Source organism: Lycorma delicatula, chromosome 6 (genome assembly GCF_047948215.1).
Source record: "Lycorma delicatula isolate Av1 chromosome 6, ASM4794821v1, whole genome shotgun sequence".
NCBI classification, from domain to species: Eukaryota; Metazoa; Arthropoda; class Insecta; order Hemiptera; family Fulgoridae; genus Lycorma; species Lycorma delicatula.
Window position 1 is genome coordinate 73,094,908 of NC_134460.1, and position 26,457 is coordinate 73,121,364.

Genomic DNA, 26,457 nt, shown 5'->3' on the forward strand with positions numbered 1-26,457 from the left:
AAAGAAGATAATCACATGGATTCAAATCAGGAGTGTTCGTGGGCCAGTTTTGTCCATATGCAAAACTATTAGGAAATCGGTTTGAAATGACATTTGCGTTAAAAAGTTTCATGCAGAAAGTTTAAAATAACATTAGCTGTCTGTGGTCTGGCTCTGCCCTGCATGAACCACTTGCTTTGCAATTGAAACCCTTTTGCAAGAAGCTGAGGAACAAAATTATTATGCCACATGTTTAAATAATGTTCACTGTTTGCTGTCTGTTCAAAAAATAATGGCCCTATTACCCCATGATTTGAGATAGTGGCCCGTACTGTAATTCTTGAAGCGTGATGCACCTTTCCATGAAGTGTGTGTGTGTGTGTGGATTTTTGGAAGCCTAAAAAATGCACATTTTGTTTATTACAACCTCATCTAGGTGAAAATGTGCCTTATCTTAAAAACAAATATTGTTCAACAATACGTCCGTTCACAGCCCATTCAGCGAGTGCCATTCTTTGATGTTTGTTAACTGTTATTTTGTATGGATACAAATGCAAATCTGTTTTTAAAATTTGCTGCACAGATTGCCTAGAAATCCCAAGTTTTTCTGCTACTTTTCTTGTTGATTTTCCCGGGCTCCTCGGCAACGCTGCTGTTACAGCTTCAACATTATGTGGAGACTGAACATCGACAGGCTGTTTGCACTTACTGTTAAATATTGAACCACGACTATTAAATTTTTTGTAAATTTATGTTTTGTTTTAAATGAGAGCAACTACTGAGTTTGAAAATGTGCACAAGACCATCTTTGTTTAAGCACCATGCTTTTCGTTTCTTTAAAAAACAACACAGTCTTAACATGCTATTCAGCAGTCAGTCTTCCTTTGTCAGCTATCTTGGAACGATATGCAAACAGCGCACTCCGAAAGAGAAGAAACTAATATTCATGAACTGCTGTCACTTCTGCCAACATAAAACACAGTAACAATTATTAACAAAACGAATGATGCATCATTTTGTGTACCACCTGTAGTTTCCAAGTGTTTTTCGTTTTTAATTTGAACATTTTTTTAAACTAATGTAAAATTGTTGAGCATGAAGGGTTTTTGGTACAGTTCACCTATTAACAGTTACATTGCTTTAAATGTTTGGCCAGTTACTTATTTCTAAAAGGGTTATCTTTAATTTATCATGAAAGATTATTATTCAATTTTAATTATGTATAGTAATAACAGTGGTCATGTATTTTCAAATTGTGAATTATTTTTAACTTGTAATATGGGTGTCAAAAAATTATATATATATTTATTTTAGCAAAGCATTAAATGTGTTAAATGGTAGTAAATAGTAAATTTATACTGATTTGATCGTGGTTGAAGAAATTTTGTTACTTGTCATGTATTAGGAGTTTTGCCATACCCAAGATAAGTATTGTGGCTGAATCACACAATTATGTTCTTTAATGATAACAAAATAAAAGTTAGTTTTACTAATAATATAATGCAATACAGATTGTTATATATTATGAATAGAGCTTACTAAATCAACCCATACCTCTTTGCCTACAACCGATGTAGAGTTGGTGCATGTGGATAACGATAATAATAATAATGATACATTTAAAGGTTATTTCTAAAATTTTAAACTGCTTTTGAGCCATTTTTTTGTACCTTATAATAATAGTAATAATAAAAATAAACATAAATAATAAAAATAAACATAAATCACATATTAACAGAGAATTTAAAAATATAAATGAAATAAGATGAGAAATTTATGTACTTTAACCTAATTATAAGAAAAAGAAAAAAAACATTTTTTAATAGCTTACCTGTTGTGCACTCAATTGACCACAATTCCTCAACAGTGATCCTGCAATTTTCCTTTCAGTGTTTTGAGTGTGCTGTATTATATTTATTATCCTCTTTTATTTTTATATTTTATAATTAAAAATTTATGTAAATTTTTGAAAATTAAAATTTTATAAGTTTGTGCATGCATAAGGAAAAAGTAGTAGCAAAATTTGTTGAGTACAGATGGAGGTAATGTGTATTAATAAAATTGAGGTATCTCAATCATAAAACTGTGTTTGGGTTAGTACGTATTGAGTTGAGATTATTTTTTGATATTAAGAGGAAAAAAGTGGTGTAGTGTTATGTATAACTAACTAAATATTTGATGCTTTTTTCCGTATTTATTTATATTGGATATATTTTGCTATATAATTTTTTATGTCGATGGTAATGTTAATTTTAATTTAACTTTTTCTTTCAATAATATCTTGTTAAAGAAATAGATAAATGTTCTGAGAAAGTTGCAAAATACTTTTGTACATTATGCTTTTAAAAATAAAAGTCGACATGAACTCTTGAGTGTACTGTTCATAATTTCTGAACCTCTTGTATTGACACTAGAAAATCATTAGTGTTAATGGAAGCAAAACTGTTGTCATTTTTTTATCAATTAAATTTTATGATTTTATGTAATTAATTGTTGTTGTTTTTTTTAAACTCCATCTTCACTGAAAATAATTTTTACTCTGTGAAGTTCCTATTAGAAATACCTTATGTTGTACTTAGTGCAACTGTTGTTAAATGTATATTATTCTGTAAAACTTATTTTTTTTTCAGAAAGTTTCACATTCAGTTTTATATTTTCATTGCTGATTTATTCCACTGTGATTTTTTGACCGTTTTTTTTTTATTGAAACCGTGATATTAAAAATGGTTTCTTCTAAATGCTTACTTTATTCACAAATGATAAATTTTACATCATGTGCAAGATACTTTATTTTACATTTGTAAATTCTTTAAAAAAATAGAATCGTTTTACATTTATTTTGTGCTTGTCGACTGAAAAATCCGTATTTTTCTTTTGAATGCCGATTAAATATATGTTTGTTGTCATTTTCCTTTGAAACATTTTATATATTTTTCCTTCTTTACATGCTAGTTATAATAATAAATGGTGCAATTTTTTTTTTATCCAGGGTAGCTCTTAATAGTAGTCCAGTCAAAAGGGATTTTTTTGCTTAAAAAATTAGTAGAATTTAGGTAGAGATTAGGGTAAGTATAACTTGTTTATATGTGACTGGACAAAAGAGTGGCCGTTCAAAGGTGTTGCAAATCGGTTTCTAAATTTTGTAGGCCAAGGTAAACTTTCTCGGTGAAAAAGTTCTCAATAAAAGTTGTGGGAATTTGCAGTACCTATAAGTTGAACCCTTAAACGGTGAATTTCGTTCATTGGTTAATGCAAAAAAGCTGAAAACCCGTTAAAAATGACCGTTTTTTGCTAATTCAGTATTTATTGTAAAAATAACCTTTTTATTGTTTTAAAAGTTATCTCTTGGAATTACGAATTCAGTGAGTGGTTAGACAAGAAAATTGGTTTATTCTTTGCTGAAATATTTTAATTTGTTTATAAAAAGACTCTTCAAGCAACTGTAATTATTTTGACTTTTAAGAACTTTTTCGTGTCGATTTCAAGTGTAGTTTATTCATCAAGACTTAAATTTTGAAATGGTGAAAAGTTTTAGACCAAAAATGAATGTAAACTTGTTTAAACTTCGAAAAAAATTAATGAAATATAGAGCGTGCTTGCGCGGTATCCGTGGACGGGGAAGCGGTTTGCGGCAGTCGCGCGCGAATAAAACTGAATTCGTAACTTCAAAATGGCAGAGTGCGAAAAAATTGCTATCTCCGTGAATTTTGGATTGCCGTACATTTGAACGGCCGCCATTTTGTACAGTCACATATTAACAAGTTATATTTACCCTTATCTGCAACCCCATGTACTTCCCTAAACTCTACTAATTTTCTTCAAAAATCGATCTTTTTCCTCCCCCCATTGATGACTGCAAGTGAAAGGGATAAAGAACAACTTATCAATTTGGTGACTTGAACCTCAGGATGCTGTGTCCCATTTCTTCTGTGACAATTAGCCTTCTTACTTCTTTATCTTCACACCATTCAACTAACACATTCATTTCAACAGAAGTTTCCTAAGTTTTGCAAGAAGTTATGATCTTTAGATGAAGACCTATCTATATTAAAGAGATTTTTAGATGGCTTACCATTGTTATATTTGTTATTTTTTAACGAATGATTCTGTTTAAATTGTTGATGACTCTCATTTATGAAAGATAATTTTTTCTGCATCTGGGTTTTTGTCATTTTGCTTATATAAATAACTTAATTTTGTATTGATTATTTGTATAGCGTACTTTTATAACAAAAAGTTAAATATCTTAATGCTTTGTTGTTTTAAATGTGATTGGGAAATTTGTTGTAATGTGTATAGCATAATATCATTTGTATGATGCTTTTTATGAATTTTTATATCAGCCGTGTACAATACAGCACTTGAGAAATGAAAAGGCAATCTCAAACTTATAAACACTAACATCGTGTGTTAATATCATGTGCATTTACAGCAATAGGAAATGTAAATTTATAATTGAGAATTTACGATTGATGTCAGGAATTAAGGATTAAATGTATAGTTACCAGAAAAATAGGAGAATTCAAATAAAATGATATTGCAGATGTTAAAACCTTTTACAAAGATATACTTACCTACTTGCTTACCTAGTTGTCCCTCTTAGAATCCGTTGTGGTGTTACAAGAGCTGCCCACGTTCTGCAATCTTGAAGTTTCCTTCCAACCACATGCCAGTCAACTCCTCTATTCTCCACCAACCTTTTAATGCCATCTTCCCATAGGCTTCCCCTCCCTCCCTCCCTCTTCCTTGACTTTGTATTCCCAAGCTCTTTGGCATCTGTGATCTTCCATGTGCATCACATGTCTGAACCCCTTCAGTTGAGTCTCTTCTACAATTTATATTAAAGGTTTGCTGTTTGATCTGCTCGTATATTTTACTTTTTCATGTGACCCCATTTAGACTTTCATAACATTCTTCTCAGAAACCTCATTTCATGCACCTGCATCTGACTTGTACTGCTCTCATTTAGTGTTTTTGTTTCACCAATATATTTAAATATAGTAATATACGTAGACTTAAGTACAACCATTTTAGTGTTTACATTGATTTTCTTTATGTTGACTAATCCTGTGAATAGTGCAAAATTTACTCCCCACAGACTTAAAACTTATTTTCTCCTCCATTCTACCGTTATGACTAATAGCAAACTCCAAATCTCTGAAGCACTCAACTGCTCCAACTGACATCCATTTAAATAATGCTTATGTCCCTTCTATTTTTAGAGATCAACAAGACTTTGAATTTTTTATAGTTATCTTCACATTTTTTTTCCAGTTCCTCACTCCAGGCCATTAGGTTAAATGCCAGGTTTTCCCCAGATTTTGTATTCAACATCAGATCTTCTGCATATGCCAACTCCAAGATACACTGGTTCCATTCTCCATTGTCCCTTCAGAATCTACTTTCTCTGTTATGCAATCCTTTAGGACGCCATGTAGCATAATATTAAATAGATAAAGTGAGATTATGTCTTGTCTGATACCAGAGGATATGAAAAAAGTGTGGAGATTCTGCATTTCTCATCGTAACATAATTACAACTCTTGGAATATAAATTTTTTTATTGCATCAGATGTTTGGGAACCTTCCATTTCTCCAATTTAACCACAACACCTTCCATTGCACTTAGTCAAACACCTTTATCAAATCTATAAAACAAAAAGCAACCTCCTTATTAAATTCCAAATGCTTTTCTATTATTTGTCAGAGCACAAATATCTCATCCTGAGTACTTCTTCCGGTTCTGAAACCACACTGTGGTTCTTCAAGTTGATCTTCAATTAATGTCTGAAGACTTGCATGAAGTGTTCTTCAATAAATGTTTCCTGGTATGTTTAACAAAGATATATCCCTATGGTTCTTGCAATTCCTGTTGTCCCTCTTCTTAAAAATACGTATTCTTATGAAGATTTTCCAGTCCTCAGGAAATTTTCTCTCCCTCAGAACCCATATATCTGATAATTTCTGGAAAAATTCCATTATGTCTCGGATGACTTTCCAACTCTGAGCACTCTCAGTGCTATCTTCAGCTCCTCCTCTCCAGTATCATCTGTAAAAACAAAATCTAAGAAACCTCTCTCACTGGTTCCCCCTGTATCTTCTCATCAACAACCTCTTCATTCTCCAGCAGCTCCCCAAAATACTTGCTCCATCTATCCATCATCTTCCTCTTAAAGGTTGGCGATCCATTTTCCTTATCTATGATAAACTTTAATGAATACTGTTTCTCCTTTTCTATATTCTTCAAGATTTTATAAAATAATTTCTGATTTTTTTTTGCATAGTTTTCTTCCATGCATCTTCCAAAATTGCTTAGGCCACCCACATCGCAACATTTACTGTTCCTCTTGCTCTGGGTGTCTGTTGATTATAGCATTTCAATACTTATGAACTTAGGTAACCAAATAACTGTGCCACAATGGCTTATTCCCTTTGACCTCTCTTCTCACCTCATCCGACCACCAGGCATTTCTTTTCTGAAAGCACCTGACTCGCAATCTTCCGTAAGTTTCTTCAGTCGAAGCAATAAGTGTTTGTTCTTAAATCCTCTCCAACACTCCTCCAAATTCTCAGTTCTCATCATATGTGGAGCCTCCAATCGATGCACTTTCATGCTCGACTGATCATATTGAGAGTTGCCTGACGCAAAATGTTGTTGTCAATTGCGTTGGTTTCTCGTTGAATGTTCACCTTCAGTTCATCAATAGTGTGGGGATTAGATGCATAAATTTTCTCCTTTAAGTAGCCCAAAAGGAAAAAATCACTAGTAGACAACACTTTCTGTCCACCAACAATGTTTTCAAGAAGCCAGTTGGAATAATGAAGTCTGTCTGTCTCCTTCAGTTGTTGCACAGTTATAAGCGACATAGTTTCAGTTTTAATTCTTGAGGAGTTTTATGACAGGATGTGTATTTAACACCAGATTGTTGGGATAACTTGTGTAGTGGTTTTTTTGGACTGACAGTAATTTTCCTTTCAATATCGGCAATGGCCTGTGGAGTTCTAACGGAAGGTTACATATTTCATTTTGCATTTGAAATCAAACCTGTTGTACCATTTTGTAACTAAATCGTGTATGCTACTCTTTGCTGGGATACAGGCATTCAGAAATTTTTCTACGAACGATCCAGAATGAATTTAGGCCTCGACTATAGCTATCCTTTTCTGGATTGAATAAGGCATTTTACACAAACACAGTTGCACTCACAATACTTCATTGCAACAAAATGTGTACGGACTGACGCGTAACCATCTGACAAACGGCAGCAACAATGAGAAGTAACATATGCATCAACTAGTTGCGCTAGTTGTGTGAGAATCTTTCATAAATAGTGTTGGGTAGCGGTTTCATTATGGGTTTGGTTTTATGTTGCTCACTTTGTATAATAATGTATGTCTGTGTGGAGGAATTTAGTATTTGCAATTATAAAGTTGCTGCTCACACACAAATTTAGCAATTTTTCCCACCAGTATTTAAAATTTCTTCTTCATATTTACTCAAAACCTGCATTCCTGAGATCGGATCACTCTCCACCCTGGAAGTAAGATCTCCCATCAGAATTACGTTTCCAACAGCCTCATCAACAGAAACTTGCAGCTACTCATAAAATTATTCGTTGACTTAAGCAGACTCACATTGCTAGGCGCATACATCACCACAACAGTCAACAAATTACCCCTTCATTTATATCTACACTCATAATCTTATCACTCAATCCTTCCAACCCTTAATGTTTTCTTTCTCATCCCCATGCATCACAGCTTCACTCCACTCTTATGAGAATGAAATACTCTCCATTATGGCCACTTCACTTTACATCAGCAGATAATCATCCTCTAAATCAGTGTAGCCCTGATCCTTTGTTTAAGTCTCGGTTATAGCAAAATACGTTATCCTTGTCTTCCTTGTTTCCCTTATTAAATTCAACCTCTTCCCCCCCAAACCCCTGACATTCCACATTCCATAAATTTTAGTTTCTAAACATTTGCAGTTATTAGTCCTTTTATTCCCGGTAGGCTCTTTTATTCTTCCACTTTTAGCATGCTATGTTCAGATTCTTGCGGGACTTAAACCAATGCATTCTACTCCTGGTGTCATGGCTGTGCTATGTGCCTAGGAGCACATGTAAGGAGCTGCTTTAGAAAATGCTTTAACCTACCTAATTCCTATTCCTGAGGTAGTACGATGTTCTTTACCTATTCAGGTTGCAGCTCAAGGACTGTGGACTGATATCCAGAGCCCCCCCCCCCCCAATACTAATCTGTTCACCAACCTAGTGTCCTGCTGGGGTTGGTTACCCGATGTTTCACCGAGTTGCTCGGAGTAACAGGGACACCTTTTGCAGATTAAGTATTGGAATTGGAGTGAGAGGCTACTAGAATTCGCTTACAATATTCATATATTAAGCATCATCAAAACCCTTTGTCAGATCCGAAGCTTCCCCTCAGTAATTCCCAGGTTCCACAAAGACATAAAACCTTAACATAAAAGACATAATATTTTAAAATATTTTTATAAAAAACAATGAAAGAGAATATAATAAAAATTGGAAACACAATAATGCAAAATCAGAAACCAGGAAGATTTTATGTACTGTTGTATGCTGCGTTATTTGGTTGTTAAATTTATTTTATTGTTTTAGTATTAAAATTATACATTCTTGTTCTCTTTAGATTTAGGTTTTATTTATTTATTATATTGTAATGCAAATATGGACTAAATACATTTTTGGCTTGGAGATTATTTTCAATCTGTGGCCTAGAGATGATTCCTATTAATCAATACCATTGATTAATATGAATTTGATCCCGTCAATAATATTATTGATTTGATTGTAATGCAATCAGATAAATTACAATAATTTAAAAATTTACAATTGTTACATACAAAGTGTAGTCGTATTCTATATTGCTTAATTTATATGAAGAGCGAATTAAATTTAGTAACCAATAATCGGTAAGTTTATATTTCTGTATATTTCATTATGTAGGTGATGAAAATATTATCCGCGTCGTACAAAAAGATTTTTGCGAACCTATTGATTTAGTATTTGACATCCTTCATCAGTGTGGGGTTTTAATGAAGGTTTTGAAAAGTTATAATATCGTAAGTTCTTGTTGGAAGTCTGTTTACTAATTTTATATGTCGGCATGGTGAGTGGTGAATCTCTGGTTCTATAATTGAAATGCATTTCACTAAAATGTAGTTTTTTTTTTTAATTGATCAATAATTAATTAGTATGATAATTGATATGATTATTTCTCTGTACAAGTATGAAAAATTGATTTGACGTTTGTCTGACTCGATAGTGTGTGCTGTTACAGACAGAAGGAGTTCAGCTTCATATCCAGGATCTACAGAGCGACGAGCGCACTGTCCGGATTGTGGGAAGTCTTACAGTAGGCCTGATTCTCTAGTTCGACATCAACGCTATGAGTGTAATAAAGAACCGCAATTTCAGTGCCCTTACTGCCCTCGACGAATGAGGCTGAGGCATAATTTACGATCTCATATCTATAATGTACATCATACTACTACCTTACCGAATGCCGTCTGACCTTCCGTGATTTCCAGTAAGAAACTTCTGGTTCAGGGTTTAAATTAACTGTTTTGTGTACGGAGTAGTTTACGATTTTGTAATTGTTTTACGTGATGTAAAATATAACTTTATTTACTAGAAGTATTAAATATCTGTATTTTGATAAATTTCAACAGGTTTAATATTAATTTCTCAAACATGGTACCGCGGATATGTCAAATTAATAAATTAATATAATCCACCTTACCAGCACGTTGATACGTTTCTAGTTTTTTCGGCTTACTTGGAAGCCATAATCAGGAGTTAAAATTAATGAATTAAAGTCAAAGTTTAAAAATCATAGTTAAAATTTAAAAACAGTCTAGTATTTATACTATATTAGTAGGACCGGGACAGTCGTGACTATTTTTAAACTTTGATTTTAATTAATTAATTTTAACTCCTGATGATAGCATTCAAGTAAGTCGAAATATCTAGAGAAAGTTTCAACGTGCTGGTAAGGTGGATTATATTAATTGTTAATTTATTTATTTAGGTTTAATATTATAATACTATTTTTTAGCCTATATTTTCCGATTTTAGGCGGTCTGCTTGTCCTCCTCTGTTCTTATGAAGGAACCTGGTACTAACAATAAATTTCATCTCACTTTGACTTTTATTTTTCAACTGTTTTTAATTGCATCTATTACTGATTGCTTGTATTGGTGTTTTTTAAATCATTCAACTGAGTTTATTATAGTTTCTTGCTTATTTTATTGATACTTGAGTGTTTCTTAATAAATTTCCTTATTGGCATTACAGATCAATATTTCAAAAATCATATTTACTAAATTATTAACATTTTTAATCTCATTTTAAGAGAAAATTGTTTAGTTGATTTCAACATTTTCCATTTAAATAAAATTGTTTTAAAAATTAAAACTCCTAGAAATATTACAATTTCTTATTAGATGTTGTTATTCAATTATTGTTTTGTTATAGAGTATTTAATTACATTTATGATGGGTTAGAAGTCAGCTTCTCCAGCACGCAGATTTTACTTCTGTAACAGACGGAAAAATTTGGATTGTAGTGTTGGTGGAAAAATAATAAGGATTCTCGAAAAATTGCATTTGAAAATTTTCTAATTTTCCATTATAACCTGCCAATATTTACGTAAGCTGAAAATACAGTTTGGAAATACTGGAGACGTTAGAGGTATGCTTAGAAACAGTTTAACTTAACGGCGGCTTTCTGTTCCAGAAAGAGCTAATAAAAGATTCCAATAGAATTAAAGTCTTAATGGTTGAGATTATTTCATGGCACTTTGTGAAGATGAATTTGATAGAAGGAATTTTGTGAGGACTTCATTATCTAATGTGAAACAAATCCTTATTTCTTGAGCTCAGTGATGTGGTCTGATGAAGTACGTTTTGAATTAAACGATATGGTACAACTCTGTTTATAGGTTTGATGAAAACCTTTACATGATTATGGAGAAGAAAATTTATTTAACTGGCGTCTGTGGATCACAAAAAAAAAACAAGAATATTACTACGAGGGCTATTCAGAAAGTAAGGAACGTTTTGGAATTTTAAAAAACCAAGTACAAGAAAAACGTTTTATTATACATGTGAAAGAAGGACTAAAATACTACTTTTCAACATAATCACCATACAAATTCAGGCACTTATCATAGCGGTGGACAAGCTTTGAAATTCCTGTGCCATAGAATTCTACCGCCTGTGATCTCAACCACTCAGTGACGCACCCATCTTGCACAAAATTTGTGGTAGTCTAGCTTCTGTGAAACAATTTCAAACAATAAAGTCCGTAAAACTTGTGGGAAACATAGAGAAAGCTCAGTTATTGTGAAACGGCGGTTTTCACGAATCTTTTCGTCAACTTTGGAGACCAGATCGTCAGTCACAATGCTCGGACGTCCACTCTTCTCTTTATCGTGAACGTTTGTTCGGCCATTTTTAAACTGAATGCACCACTTCCTGACAGAACTTCACTCATTACGTTCTTCCCGTACACTTCACACAGTTCCCGATGAATTTCTATTGGTTTTAAGTTTTTTTGCCAACAAAAAACGAATCGCAGACCGCACCTCACAACTGGCGGGATTTTCGGTTGCAGCACACATTTCAAATTTGTATATAAAAAAACGGGCAGTGCGGAGATGTTCCCGTTGTCAGTCCCGCTGACTGAGGTGCCGAGCACGAGTACACCAATATATACGCGATTGGCGTGGCCTGGCGGCGTCAGGTGGAAACGTTCCTTACTTTCTGAATAGCCCTCGTATTTTGGACCTTAGTTCTTTGATTGAAGTGTAACGGGCAATTTATATCCAAGATATTAAACAATTAGGTTGTTCCTGCTTTGTTGCAAGATGAAGCACCTTCTCACTATGGCTTCAAATTAATAAATACCTCAGTCAAACGTTTCGTAAACAGATAGGATTCTGAGAAACAATCAAATGGAACGGGCTTCATGTTTATGGGGTTTGACATCTTGAGGTTTTTTGTTCTAAGAAATTATCAAAGATATATTATTTCCTTCAAATCCAATTAATTAGGACAGCCTCAAGCTGTCGGTTAACATTTCATTTGATTGGAAATTATAAATCTGAGTATCAGAACAAATGTTTCATTGGTTAAATCCGAATGTGAACGCGTAAGGTCCGAAGGACAACACTGAATGCTTTCTTTATGTGTATTAAACATGATAAAAAAAAGCTTTGTTTTTTCTTTTTTCTGGAGAAACTAACTTTTACCTCACTAAATTATTTAATTTACTTAATAACGTTTTCTCTTGTATTCTCTTTAGTCATGCTTGTTGTATTCTAACATCGGGAAGCTACCAGTACTTGAAAATAAAATTCATACTTAGGTTTTACTTTTTACTGGTACTGAATATTCTATTTTATTCAATACTTTTCTCATTAATATGTCAAAACATCAATTTTTAATTTCGCTCTTTTTACATTGAATTTCTGATCTGTTTGTTTTTGTTATACGTCTTTAGCATTAGCTTTTTAAGTTTTCATGCTTGCTGAAACCTGTAGGCAATTTTTATTTTTATGCTATCCTAAACATACATACACACACACACACATGTATGTGTGTGTATATGTATGAGTGTATCACAAAGTTCTCCCGGAACCTTCATAAACTATTCTACTCGTGAAAATGATGGAAAAAATATAAACACATATGTCCTAAAGTGCTTTGTTTGCGAAGTGCGGCTAATAAAATATTTCGCTCGGATTTCCGCTACTCCGGTGAAATGAGGTCGTACTAAAATTTTTAGGACGTTAATTAAGGGACAGAATTAGTGATTTCTTTGGTTTTTGATGTGAAAAATCGAATAAAGTATGTCCAAGAATTTTCTGTAGTTTTTGACGAATCTGGAGTGAAAAACCAATAAATTGGGATAAAAAACCTTTGGTTTTGTGTTTAACGTACATTAAGTTAATTAACTTGATAATAAACACCTAAAAATTAAAAAGAAAACTTGCAGTGAATTTAATTCTGAACAAAATGGTGTAAGATTGGTTGAATAAAACAATGAAATTTAGAAAAATTAGAATTTAATTTTGAAACAGTATATTAGTAAGTACATTTGTCAGAAAAGTACTTATTTGATGTAATCAAAGACCAATTTTTTTTTGGTGATTTGAAAAAATTGTAAAAACAATATTTAATTTTGAAAATTGTTGCTAAAACATAAAAAAAAAAAACAAAAAAAAATGGAAATTGCCTAACTGTAAAATAAAAATGAATAAATCAAAATTACTTAGATAATATTTTTTTTATTAATGACGGAAATACAATAAATTATTTGAAAAATTATTGTTTCTAAATTGGCAATCTTCGGGAAATAGGTTCACTATCTAGTATTCGTAGCAGTTACGAACAATCTGTCCAACAAGATACTTTTGTTGATGAAATTATTATCGATGCAGTCCAGGCGTCGGTACACGACGTCTTTCTAAGCGGAACGTTGTTTCGCCTTCGATGGTTTGGAGGAATTTTAAACAAAACAAGCTTTATCCTTAACATAGAAGCGAGTTCAAATCTATACCTAAAAGACGGACCGCTTCGCTTGGAGTTCAGCAATATGTGGAATGCAAATCAACAACTCTACAAGTATGTTTCGTTTACCGATGAGGCAAATTTCTTTGAAAATGGGGTCAATAACTTACGCAATGAGCATACATGGAGAGAAATAAATGCTCATAAAACGGTGGAAAGCAGTTATCAACATTGATTTTCCGTCAATGTATGTTGCGGCCTTCTTCACTCTCAGCTGTTTTGACCGTTAATATTACCTGGCCGCTTAAATGCTGAAGTCTACTTGCACTTTCTTCAAGAAGAATTGGCGCAACTGCTTGAATATGTTCGATTAGAGCTGAGATGCGAAGTGTACTTCCAGCACGATGGCATGCCTCTCCACACCTCTTGTGCCGTTTCGACTAACTTAAATCATCATTTCACTGAGAAATGGATCGGTCGTGGAGGTGTACATTCCTGACCACCAAGATCGCCTGATCTAACACATTCAGATTTTTGCGTCTGGGGATGGATGAAAAATATTATATACAAAATAAAAATACATTCTCGTGAGGAATTAATTGTCCGCATTATGGATGCGGCTGAGCAAAATAAGGACGGCCCTGAAGAACTAAAAAGAGCAACAAAAGCAGTACAGAAGTGTGACAAGAAGTATGTTGAAACTGGCGAGCTCGGTTTAGAACGTTTACTATAAACTGGTACTTATAATGCACTTTGATCTAGTGTACTGTTTCTAAATAAAATTCTAATTTTTCTAACCTTGCTTTATTTTATTCAACTTATCTTAAACCATTTTGTTCAGAATTAAATTCTGTACAAGTTTTGTTTAAACGTTTTATGTGTTTACCTCATTTAACAAAGTTATGGTACGTCAAACATTAATTGGTTTTCAGATTTCTCAAAAAGTGCCGTAGATACTGTTCTGGGATGTATTTTAGTCGATTTTTCAGGTCAAAATCCATAAGAAATGACTAATTCTTCTCCTTAATTAACTTTCTGAAAATTTCAGTACGACCTCATTTCACCGGGGTAGCTGAAATCCTAGAGAAATCTTTCACTAGTCATAACTCGCAAACGAAGCATTTTAGGATATATATTGATATAAACTTTTCCATAATTTTCTCGAATAGAATAGGTTATGAAAATCCCGGGAGAACTTCTTGATACACTGTTTATACATATATATACACACAATTTAATTTCCCGTTGCGGCTTCGCTCGTGAAATACATAATCAGAATTAAAAACGTAAATTACTATCATTTGTTACTGTGAAATTCAAAAATATTCGTTGTTACTTCATTTTAATCCTTAAAACTAGGAACGATCTTTTCTGAGTGTGCACTTACACCTTAAAATGTGTACAAATTTTCATCAATTTATCTTCAGCAGTTTTTACTGAGATTAGATGAACCAGTCAGTCAGGATCTTTTATATATATATACGAGATAAATTTGATATTTCCTTAAATTATTGTGTTATTAATTGGATCACTTCTTTAAATCTTAACAGTACCAAGGCTTCAGTTGTATTTTATAAAAAGCAGGTAATTTGCACCGATGTTTATCTAAGAGGAATCTTTATAAGTAATCTTCCTTTGAAAATTAAACCACTGCCTCAAGATCAGTTTCTTAATCCTATTAAACATTTTAAGACATTAAATTTATGTTTTAATTAATGCTACAATTTGCTCTTAGATTGATATTTATATATACATGTTTCAAATCAAGAAATATTAGAATTTTTCATTTTCTTAAAATATTTTGATATTTTGACTTGATTGAAGTTTCCTTTATTAGAACTAAATGACATCTTTTGAGTATCAGTTTAAAATAAAAGTCCATAATTAGATGACTCATTTATATAATTTTAAAATGAATTATTATGGTTTAATTTTCCTGATCCTTGAGTGCTGTGAACCAGAAAGGCTTTTTAGGTTGAAATCCGTGTCAGACTTGTCACTTTTTGTAATTAAAATATATTCCATACCTTATTCCAGTTCAGTACCCTTAATTTTTGTGCTGAATTATTTTACCTATTTAAAAAATAAAACAAAATTTATCTCGTATATTAATATATAATTTAGATTATCGTTACAGATATATGATTTTATGGCCCTGAATAATTATTGTGTTGTATTACTACTGTTTTAATAACAATGTGAGTTATTTTATTTATTGTTTTACATTTTACTGTACTTTTATTATACTGTGCTGAAGTTTAGTATTATTAATTGGTCAGGAGTTGTGTACGTACAGTCTTTTAATTAGGTCAATAGTAATTTGGTGATTATAGCATTATCATCTGATTTTTGTTTATATAAAAGTTTTTTGTGTATTAATTTATGATATTTGAGAAATTAATTAAATTGTACTTACTACCGTTTAGAAACTTAATCAGATATCTATTTTTAAAACTAATGTTACGCCTTTTTGTTAAAATATGCTACAAGTCGCATTATATATATTATTATCACCGCATCAAATTTTTTTAAATATTAGTACCTATTGATTTGTGTGTGATAATATTTAGCAAAGATAATGTTTTTAATGTGTGATCTTATTTATAAGAATTATAGAAAATAATTATAAATTTAAATGTATTACGAGTATATCTTTATTATGTTAGTTTTCTTAAACGTTTTATTAATAAAAACTTGATTAAAGTATGTATGTACATTGTTTTCATATTATTTTTATACAATAACGTAATAATATATTTATATACGTTTCATATCCGAAATTCAAAGAGAAGTTTATAACTTCGAAGGAATATAGAAGTTCACTTACACTGCTTACTGAATCTGTTGTGATTTATAAGCTAAGCATATCGAATTTTGACAAGTATATCAGCATTGCTCACAGTATTAAATATACTGCCCTGTCTCGTTAAAATTTTCTCATTGTTCTTTGTAATATTTTCTTTCATCACAGTTTGAAATTTCTCTTTAATTATAATTCTATATGTATTTATATTTATTAATTCTAAAAACACTGCAGCAGTTGTGATGCGTTACTCATTTTTATACTTGTATGATATTCATATAAGATTGACATTTCAGTGTCTTGTCGTAAAATCAACTTATACAGTTTTACTCTTAATTTTCTTCTACGATTTTTTAGTATGAAAAAACACATATTGAAAGTTGTGTTTTTATTAAATTTGACTTTTTTCTGTTTATCAAATTATTTTGATTAAGGTATAACTTTTATAGTGGTGGTATTTTAAAATTTTATTTTTATTTAATTTATTTAAACAATTTTTATTGTAAGATTATACCATTTCTTATGTTTTGTTGTAATTGTTCCTTATTTATTGTAGTTTTTATGTATTTGTTATTTTTATATCGTATAAATTTTGTCGTATAACGTAATTTATTTATTGTGTCTATAGTTTTTTTTTTAAAGAAAGAAATATATTTAAAATTTATTTTTAAATTATTAAAAATACTCATTTTACCTGTGCACTCTGTTAAATTTTCACTTATACGTAATAGAGATATTGTTTAAATTGTTAGTCTGGTGAGGGTAAATAAAGTTGTTTTTTTTTTTGTGTATATCGTGTTTTATTTTATTGAAGAATTGATTTTCTTCGTTCAAAAAAAACTTTCATTAGTGAATTTTGTATATTTTAGTGTATAGCATAATATTATTATATTTTATACTATAAAAAAATCCCTTTCAGCACGCCGGAAGGCGGAGGTAGATTTCACGGTGTTAAGTAGGGGGATAAAAAAGATTTACACCTTAAAGTTAAGAAAAACTTCAAATTTACTCAATACGAAAATGTTTGTACGTGAAAAACGTTTCACATGTTTAGCATATGACAAGCCCCATCTTACAATTCCAGCAACATTTTGATCATCCCTTGTCGTAAAGGCTGGTCATATCAAAAATTATTTTAGACAAAAGTTTTAGGTAATGTTTACAGTACTAACCACCACTTTAAACCGATTCGATACTGTGCCTATTGAGGGAGGTATGATTTTTTGTTTATTTTCAAAACCCCATTTTTGCCACCCTCTGGGCCAATGGTTGGTGATTTCAAAAAACTTTACGTAGATAAGTTTTAAGCCCTTATCCAAAGAATAGTAAGAACTTTAAACGAATTTGATATTTTACTTAATAAGAAAGTTATAGCGATATTTTGTTTTTTCGAAAAAGCATTTCCATCCCCATGGTCCGATTTTGGCCGTTAACGAACTCGACCGAGATTTTGGGACGAGTTAGTTTTAAGGAACAATTTCAAAGTGATTGGGGCAAAATTACGGCAGTTATTGTGTCCACAAGAAAGTGAAATATATATATATATATATATATATATATATATATATATATAAACTTTTCAGCTGACGGTGGTTTTGGGGTCTGGGATATGTGAAACACGAAGATATGTCGAAATTTAATAATTACGATGCTCATCCGCCACCGAGGTAGTGATTTTCATCGGTATATTCCCTCTGGAGGATAAGAAGTCTCTTGGAACATCTACACTTATGTGATCGAATGTTTATTAAGGGCTGGAGTTAAGATTATCTGACGTGACTGAACTGGAAGGATATCGAAGGTAACATTTTGATTCTTCCATCTGCTGTCTGTTGAAATGAAGAGAAGAAAAACGGCGGCGGAAGGGAAGGAAGTAACGTCGTTCGATCGGCTTGCCGTCTGTCTGTAGTGGAATTTCGTTGCTTCTACTCGCATCGTTTATTAAAACGACGTACCCTTTTCGATTATATGCAAATTTCCTTGCAGAAATTTACTTTTAACAAGATATCATTGTTCACTTCTCTTCAGAAGGATAGCAGATTTAATTGGCAGAAATATCGAATAAATTTTTTTATATTTAGTATTTAATGTTTTCTTAATATTATTTTTTCCCTATTACTTTCTTATCGGTTTACTTGTTGCAGAATCTGTTATTGTAATCGTCAGGAAGAGTTTTCCAAAAATTGAACTAGTAATAGTTTTTTTAACTTTTACGTGTAATGGAGAATTTTGATTAAGATAACAGAAGGAACCAAAAGTTTTGTTTTTACATTTTATTAACTTAATTTTTAGTTTTATGAAGTTACGAATAATATGAATTATATACAATTACTTTTTATCGTGAACATATTTCACAAAAAAACTTGGTAACAATCGTTCGATAATTGAAAAAAAAAAACATTTCAGCTTCTTTCACTTTCGTACTTTGTTTTACAATGATTGATGTACATTTTTATTTGTTCTTGTTCTAGTTAATAAATTTTATCTATTTTCTGTCGTTATGTAAATGCAGTAGGTCAGTTCGTTTTCTGTTTTGTCGTATAGCTTTTTTGTTGAAACGAAAATTATTCAAATCTTTTCTGTGCGAATTTTGTTATATTCTTTACGATTGTCGATAAAATTTGTCGTATCGAATTGTTACTGTGATCGTAATTCCACGTATTTTTTTAATTTGTTTACAATTAAATAATCTTTATTGGTGTTGCACTCTTACAGATCGTATTGTTTGCTGGCAGTGTGGTAAATCATACGCCAGATACAAATCGCTTCTTCGACACCAGCGTTACGAATGCGGGAAAGAACCACAGTTCCAGTGTCCGGCATGTCCACGCAAGATGTTTCAGCGTTGTAATCTTATAAAACATATAAATGTTATACATAAAAGAATTTTTTGGTAAATTTTTAATTTTATTATCTTATGATAATTATATGTCTTTTAATGTATTGTGTATTTAAAATATTTTTTCATTAAATTATTATAAAGAATTGTGATTTTTTCCTGTTATCATCGTTTTATATGAATCCATACCATTACATTTACATAGCGTAACTAAAAAATGGGAATTTTATTTTGTTTTGGTGAAACTTAGTGTAAACCACCTTTCTTTCTGTTTCCTGTTTAGCCTCCGGTAACTACCGTTTACATAATTCTTCAGAGGATGAATGAGGATGATATGTATGAGTGTAAATGAAGTGTAGAGTCTTGTACATTCTCAGTTCGACCATTCCTGAGATGTGTGGTTAATTGAAACCCAACCACCAAAGAACACCGGTATCCACGATCTAGTATTCAAATCCGTGTAAAAATAACTGGCTTTACTTGGACTTGAACGCTGGAACTCTAGACTTCCAAATCAGCTGATTTGGGAAGACGCGTTCACCACTAGACCAACCCGGTGGGTTAGTGTAAACCACCTGTTGTTACGTTACGATACATCTTGGGTTTTTTCAGTCTAGAATATTATGCGATTTTTTGTAGTCCGTTATTTTAAAAACAAATTTTGTAATGTTACACTGTTGTATAAAAACATAGCTACAACAAAACTGTTTTAACTAAAATTATTGATTGCTTCTTTTTTCACCAAAGATTAAATCTAGTTACAGTCAGATGAGTAATTTATGATGTTAAAATAATCTTTGGTTTCTTTAGCTTAACTTAAATTTAGCTTAAATTTTAAATTATTAAAAGTTATATATTTTAATATTGTGTTGTTTTTGTATAATACTCGTCACAGTGGGTTACTACTCCTTTGTAAGTAAATTTATTCAAGAGCACTAATGCCAAACGGTGTTGTAACGTTGTACTGTAGTTAAATTTCCGCTGTTAAGAATTGGAAGCGAAGTTGTTATGAGCTCATTATCTTTGACTTCCTTTTGTTCGATCCAGACATAGATTTTTCTTTGTTTTTCTGAACGAACAATTTTAAGATTTATTTTCGGTAAGCAGTTCGATTGAAGTTATTAAGTAAATATATTTTTTCATTAATTTTTCTCTTTCTTTCTGGCCGCTGTTCTAAATTATCTTCTTTATTTATTACTAGCGAAAATAAAGGATGTGAAACTTGACGGGTGGTAAACATAAGAATCCTTATTTTAATTATTGTATTATAAATAATCTGTTTTATCTATATTACGGACCTTGAAAGTCACATACACGAAATTTGCTCTTCTCTTTCTCTGTTTAGCCTCCGGAACCACCGTAAGGTGTTACTTATGAGGATGATATGTATGAATGTAAATTAAGTGTAGTCTTGTACAGTCTTAGGTCGACCGTTTCTGAGATGTATGGTTAATTGAAGTCCAATTATCAAAGAACACCGGTATCCACGATCTGATATTCAAATCCGTATAAAAGCCTTTACTAGGATTTGAACCTTAGAACTCTCGACTTCGAAATCAGCTGATTTGCGATTACAAAATTTACTGCGTTTTCATAAAAAATTAGCCGAAACGTTTTTGGTTGTTTTAATGAGTTTACTAATAAAGTAATGCACAGGCTTTAATTTGCTACGTAATGTAATTTCTCCATGAGAATATATATATATATATTTTTTTTTTTCATATCAAATTATGTGTTTATCAGCTCAAATTCATTAATTTTCTTTAGTTAACGAAATTATCATTTAATCCAGCTTATTTTCCTTAATCGTTCCATTAATTCTGTTTGTTGTAATTTTACCTTTCCAAACGATATTGTAGTCCTCATACTGTAGATACTGAAGTCCTCAAAATACTCTACAGTTCACGGAAACGAGCCAAATCTTCGCGACTCTTTTTATATAGAATTTGCATCTGTTATTGATTCCCTACTAGGATTGCAGATAAGGTTTTAACAATTATATTTCTAAATTCGCTTCTAAAGTTAATTTTCAAATTGTGACTGGTTTACAATTCAATTTGTATTGCACATGCCTGCTACATTTATTACTCTGTTAAGTGTCATAGTTGTCGTAGCTATAGGCGACCTGACGCGAATTACAAGTCTCTCCTAAAAATGATGTAGCAATCTCAGAAATAACAAGCATCCCGAGTTAGGTTTACTAGGGAAAGTGAGGAGTGAATTGCAATTTCTTGTAATCATTTCTTCAGCGATTCAAAATGTGTTATTGCATAGCAGCATGCCAAGCGCACCAAAACGCGTGTGATATTTAGTCTTACATGTAACATGTTACTATTTACCACAGGGACTGGCTGTACAACCCACCGGGTTGGTCTAGTGGTGAACGCGCCTTCCCAAATCAGCAGATTTGGAAGTCGAGAGTTCCAGCGTTCAAGTCCTAGTAAAGCCAGCTATTTTTACATGGACTTCAATACTAGATCGTGGATACCGGTGTTCTTTGGTGGTTGGGTTTCAATTAACCACACATCTCAGGTATGGTCGAACTGAGAATGTACAAGACTACACTTCATTCACACTCATACATATCATCCTCTGAAGTATTATCTAAACGGTAGTTACCGGAGGCTCAACAGGAAAAAGAAGAAGGGACTGGCTGTACAGTGATTGTTGTTACCAGAATAAATCAACTCCCTAGTATTATTGTCGTATCGCATGCGTCATATGTATAAGCTAAAACGAGCAGATTAATGTATCTCTTTTCTGTAGTGAAACAATGGGTCTTATACAACGCCTCAATTCAGCAGTGGTTGAGTAAATTATTACTCTTTACATTGATGTTACCGATTTGTAAGTTCTGCAGTTTGCAAGGGGCGATCCTCCGACTTAAATCAATTCTCACTTGGCCTACTAATTATTCTAAACTTTACTTTAACCTTTATATGATTAATAAACTGAGATATTTGTAAAAAAAAATAATAATTTTTATCTCTTAAAAACAAGTGTTTAAAATTGTTTGAAATTTAAAAAAAATTACGATCGTGTTTCTTGTGCCTAAGTATCTTTGATATAAACTTGCTCGTTTATTTTTAATTCGACCGATAATTGTATTGCAAAATATTTGTTGCTATTATTATAAAATAGAATAAGCCTTTAAGAATTTTTGACGATGAATCTTTACTGCATGAGCGTATTTATAATCTTGGATATTTATTTATAGCATTGTTTATATATTAAAAAAAGATGACTGGTTGTGGTTAATATGTAATTGATCTGCTTTCATTTATAATTTCAAATAATTACATTAACGCGGTAGAAAAGTGCATGTTAGAGATTTATGAAATGAAGTGCTTCATTATGTCTCCTGTTTTGAAGTGTTTAGCTGTTGTTATTAATCGGTGTAATATTGCTACGTAAATTTTTATTATAAATATCAGATATTAAGTAAATTATTAGTGCTTTAAAAATTAAATGAACAAGAATACAAACGCACGTAGTTTATAATAAACATATAATATTTATGATGATTAATAATAACGTATCTGTTTTTTAATCAGGTCCAACGTTGACGTTATTCGATGAAGAAATAAAAGTTTTTAGAACTGATAACGCTGATTCATCGTGGGTCGGCGGTCGATTCTACAAATGTCCAAAATGTTCTCGTCGTTACGGTTCAAAAACCGGTTTAAATCAACATTTGAGGTTAGAATGCGGCGTTGCACCGCAGTTTCAATGCGAAGAATGTGCCAGAAAATTCCATAGGAAGACTTCATTGAAACGTCATATGCTTATACATTTTCATATTCCGTTTTCTTCGATTTGTTGAAATTTAAACGTTACAGGATCGAAATACTATTTAAAATATGTCGTATATGTATATATAAACATTTATATACAGAGGCTGTACAGTTCCATTTTTCAGTAAAATAATAATATCGGTTCTAATCTCTTTTAATTTTTTTTTTATTATATTAAGATTTTTTTTATTTAAAGAAATGGTTACGTCCATGTTTTCGAATGTGATGCCACGTTAGAATTTCTTAATATTTTATTTGCAAAATAAAAATAATAAATAAAGATTCTTTTTGATTAAAAGAATCTTAAAATATTTTAATTAGATTATTTTTATTTTATTAGATATTCAAAAAAAATTCTTTTAAAATTGAAAGAATGCTTTAAAATAAAATAAACATTTTTTATTTTATGAAACAACATATTGTTTGGTTTAATAGTATCGTAATATACGAGGTCTGTTCAAAATATAACCGAACTTTTTTAATTACATGCCAGCGGAGATATTTAGTGACGTGCGGTCGGCAGTATTATGTTCCGCAAAACCTCTGTAACCACATGTTCTTGGATTGTTCATATTTCGTTTAGTTTTTGTGTTATTGTTGTTTAAGTACAACATGTTTAAGTGTTAGTAGCGATTTTTGTAATGTGCGATTTTTTGATGATTGAACTTTTGTCTCGATGTCGTAGCCGTAAACCCATTTTTCGTCTCCCGTTACGATCGTTTCATGAATGTTTCATCGTCATCGGCTTGGCTTGTTTAAGGAGTTGCCGGTCCACTCGATGTTCTTTCTGCTGTTCGGTCATCAAACGAGAAACAAACTTTGCTGCAACTCGTTGCACGTTTAATTTTTCAGTCAAAATGTCTGCATGATCCAGTCGAGATGCTAACCCTTTCTGCTAGTTCTCTGACAGTCAGTCGGTGATTTGCACGCATCAGATCGTTGATTTTCTGAACGTGTGTGTCATCAGTTGAATTCGAAGGCCTTCTTGGTCTCGTTGCCTTCTTGGTCTCGTTAAATCGTGAAAACCATTCGCATCATTGCGTATGGCCCAGAGCATTATCTCCGTAAGTTTGTCTCAAAACTTAAGTTTCTGTGAAAATTTTCTCCAGTTTCACTCAAAACTTTACGTTGTATAGTTGCTCCCAAAAAACGCACATTAAAAAAGTACTACTAACATGTAAAAATGCTACTAACACGTTGCAGTCAAATAACAATAACACGAAAACTAAACGAGATATCAACAATCCAAAAACATGTGGTTCAGAGGAGGTTATGCGGAACACAATGCTTCCAACCGCACGTCATTAAATATCTCCGTTGCGCGTAATTAAAAAAGTAATATAAAATTTAAAAAAAAAGAATCTACTTGATAGATGTGAGAATAAGTTTTTAATCTAAGCTCAGGGTTTTTCTGAAGTAAAATGGTTTGCCATTCATTGTTTCGTTATCTTGCATTATTGTATTATAAATAAATATAAAAGATGTTTTAGTGTCTATTTTTCTCGAAAGGAGAAATTTTTTCCCCTTTATTGGTATATTTTTACAAGATTTCATTAGTATTAAGAATTCTTTATTTCAATATTACAAATTATTAATTAAAGATGTAGATAAAAAAAATTATAATAATAATTGTTGTTATTAGTGATAAGTTATGTTTCAAAGTTTAAACTGAAAACTTAGATCTCATATTGTGAACATACGTTTGTTTATTTAATTTTTCATTTATGGTCGTATAGTGATATTTTATGGCTGTTTTAATACTACTCATTTATTTTTTATTCTTAAATTTATTATATTTTTGTAATAATAAGATAGATTTAGTGTAAATATAAATACCATTCCTTTTATTTACTTTTAAAACCATTTCTGGTGGGTGCAAATAAACCAACAGAATATTGTTTTTTTACATAATTCATGCCTAAGTTGGACAAACTTATGTTAATATCTTTACCTTAATTATATGTTTAATAATTTAATTTTAATTTTATGTATTATTTGTTTTTACAGATGTATATTAAATACGTTGAATAACATTTTTAGTTGCACTGTTACAAACCACCTGCTTATCTCCTTATTATATCCTTTCTTTATTACTTTGTGATATCTTATTCTGTTAATACTGAATTACGGATGATAAGTTTTCTTCCGTATAAATGGGTGTTGTATTTGAAAACGATTTAATATTTTCTGGAGGTAAAGGATTTGTAATTACAAAATACCGCCTTTATAGAATATATTTATTTTAAATAGTACAATATTCGTTATATACATGTTCCAGTTTTCTACCTGAAGTCGTAGTTTGTTATGCGTACACATTTAGAAAGGTAAATTAATTTTATTACGCTAATATTCGTCAACTTACTGACAAAAAACTATTATTATCTTTACCGGTTTCTAGTTTTGTAGAATAAATTTGTTGCTTATTTAAATAGAAAATTCCAATTGAAATGGGATTTATATTTGAGTTTTATTACAAAAGTAATTCACTCATTATTAGTAAGTTAAAACATGTGAATCTCTTTCCAATTTTACTACAGAACATACAATATACGTCTTTTCCGAAAAGTAACTTAAATAAAAATTTATAATTAGATTTTCTCCACACTTAAATTAAAAAGTGTAGAAATTATATTTATCTTACTCGCTTCACGACAGCTTTAACAAACATTTAATTACCGAAATTTACGATATAAAATTTAATGAAAACAATAAGTTTCCAATTTTTTAATATGTATGACGCGGGTCGACGTGATGCTCGTGTAAAATCTTTTAAAAAAAATTCTAGAAATCGAAACGTTTATTAACCGTCTACCAAACTTTTCTTTCTCCCGATTCTTGTTGAATTTTAACGCAGTTACTTTTCAGTCATGAATAATAAAGATAATAAGCATATCTGTTTACATGAACTTAGCAATTAAATTTACAATAATTAAAAACAACCTTTACAGTACGTCTTTATGGACGTTTGTTACTTATTGAAAATTACCCGCTGCTATATCGCTTTTCAAGAAACATATCGCAGTAGTAATATCGAATGAAATTCCGTATCTCTGAAATTTTATTCAAAGTTCCGATAGATTAGATGTGTAGATCAACGTAATTTTTGTTGTAAATCTAATTATATTTGATATTTAATTTTTTTAAAGATTAGCCAATTTTCTGTTCTTGTAAAATATATTTACGATTGATTCTAAGTAATAGAGGATTTAAAAAAAATAATTATAATTATTAATCGGTACATAATTTTAATGCTCATAATTTAAAAAATAAAAATAACAGTATTAATTAATACTCTACGTTTTAAACAGCAGTTTCTTGGAACAACAAAGTGTGTCCGTTTGTTGATTGAATTCGAATCATATGATTATCATGGTTAGATATGCATTTTAACTAGCGCGAGATCGAAGAAGCACACTGCTTCTTCGATCTCAAGAAGATAGCTTACAGTAGATTTATTAATCGGAGACAAACGGTCAACCAAAGAT

General features: G+C 31.3%; 1 protein-coding gene across 8 annotated transcripts in view; it reads left to right on the plus strand.

Moving 5' to 3' along the window:
- The window catches only part of LOC142327137 (uncharacterized), a 599,916-nt gene that overhangs the window by 514,167 nt on the left and 59,292 nt on the right, over positions 1 to 26,457 (plus strand). Inside the window, exon 5 of one of the 8 annotated variants that reach the window (XM_075370043.1) lies at positions 22,733 to 23,016. The exons of 6 other annotated variants lie outside the window; for them this stretch is intronic. In XM_075370043.1, the coding sequence (XP_075226158.1) occupies positions 22,733 to 23,001 (269 nt within the window). In that variant the 3' untranslated portion in view covers positions 23,002 to 23,016. Of the gene's footprint in view, positions 1 to 9,302; positions 9,551 to 22,732; positions 23,017 to 26,457 lie in introns of those variants that run through there. One more of the 8 variants, XM_075370049.1, reaches the window with a different exon arrangement.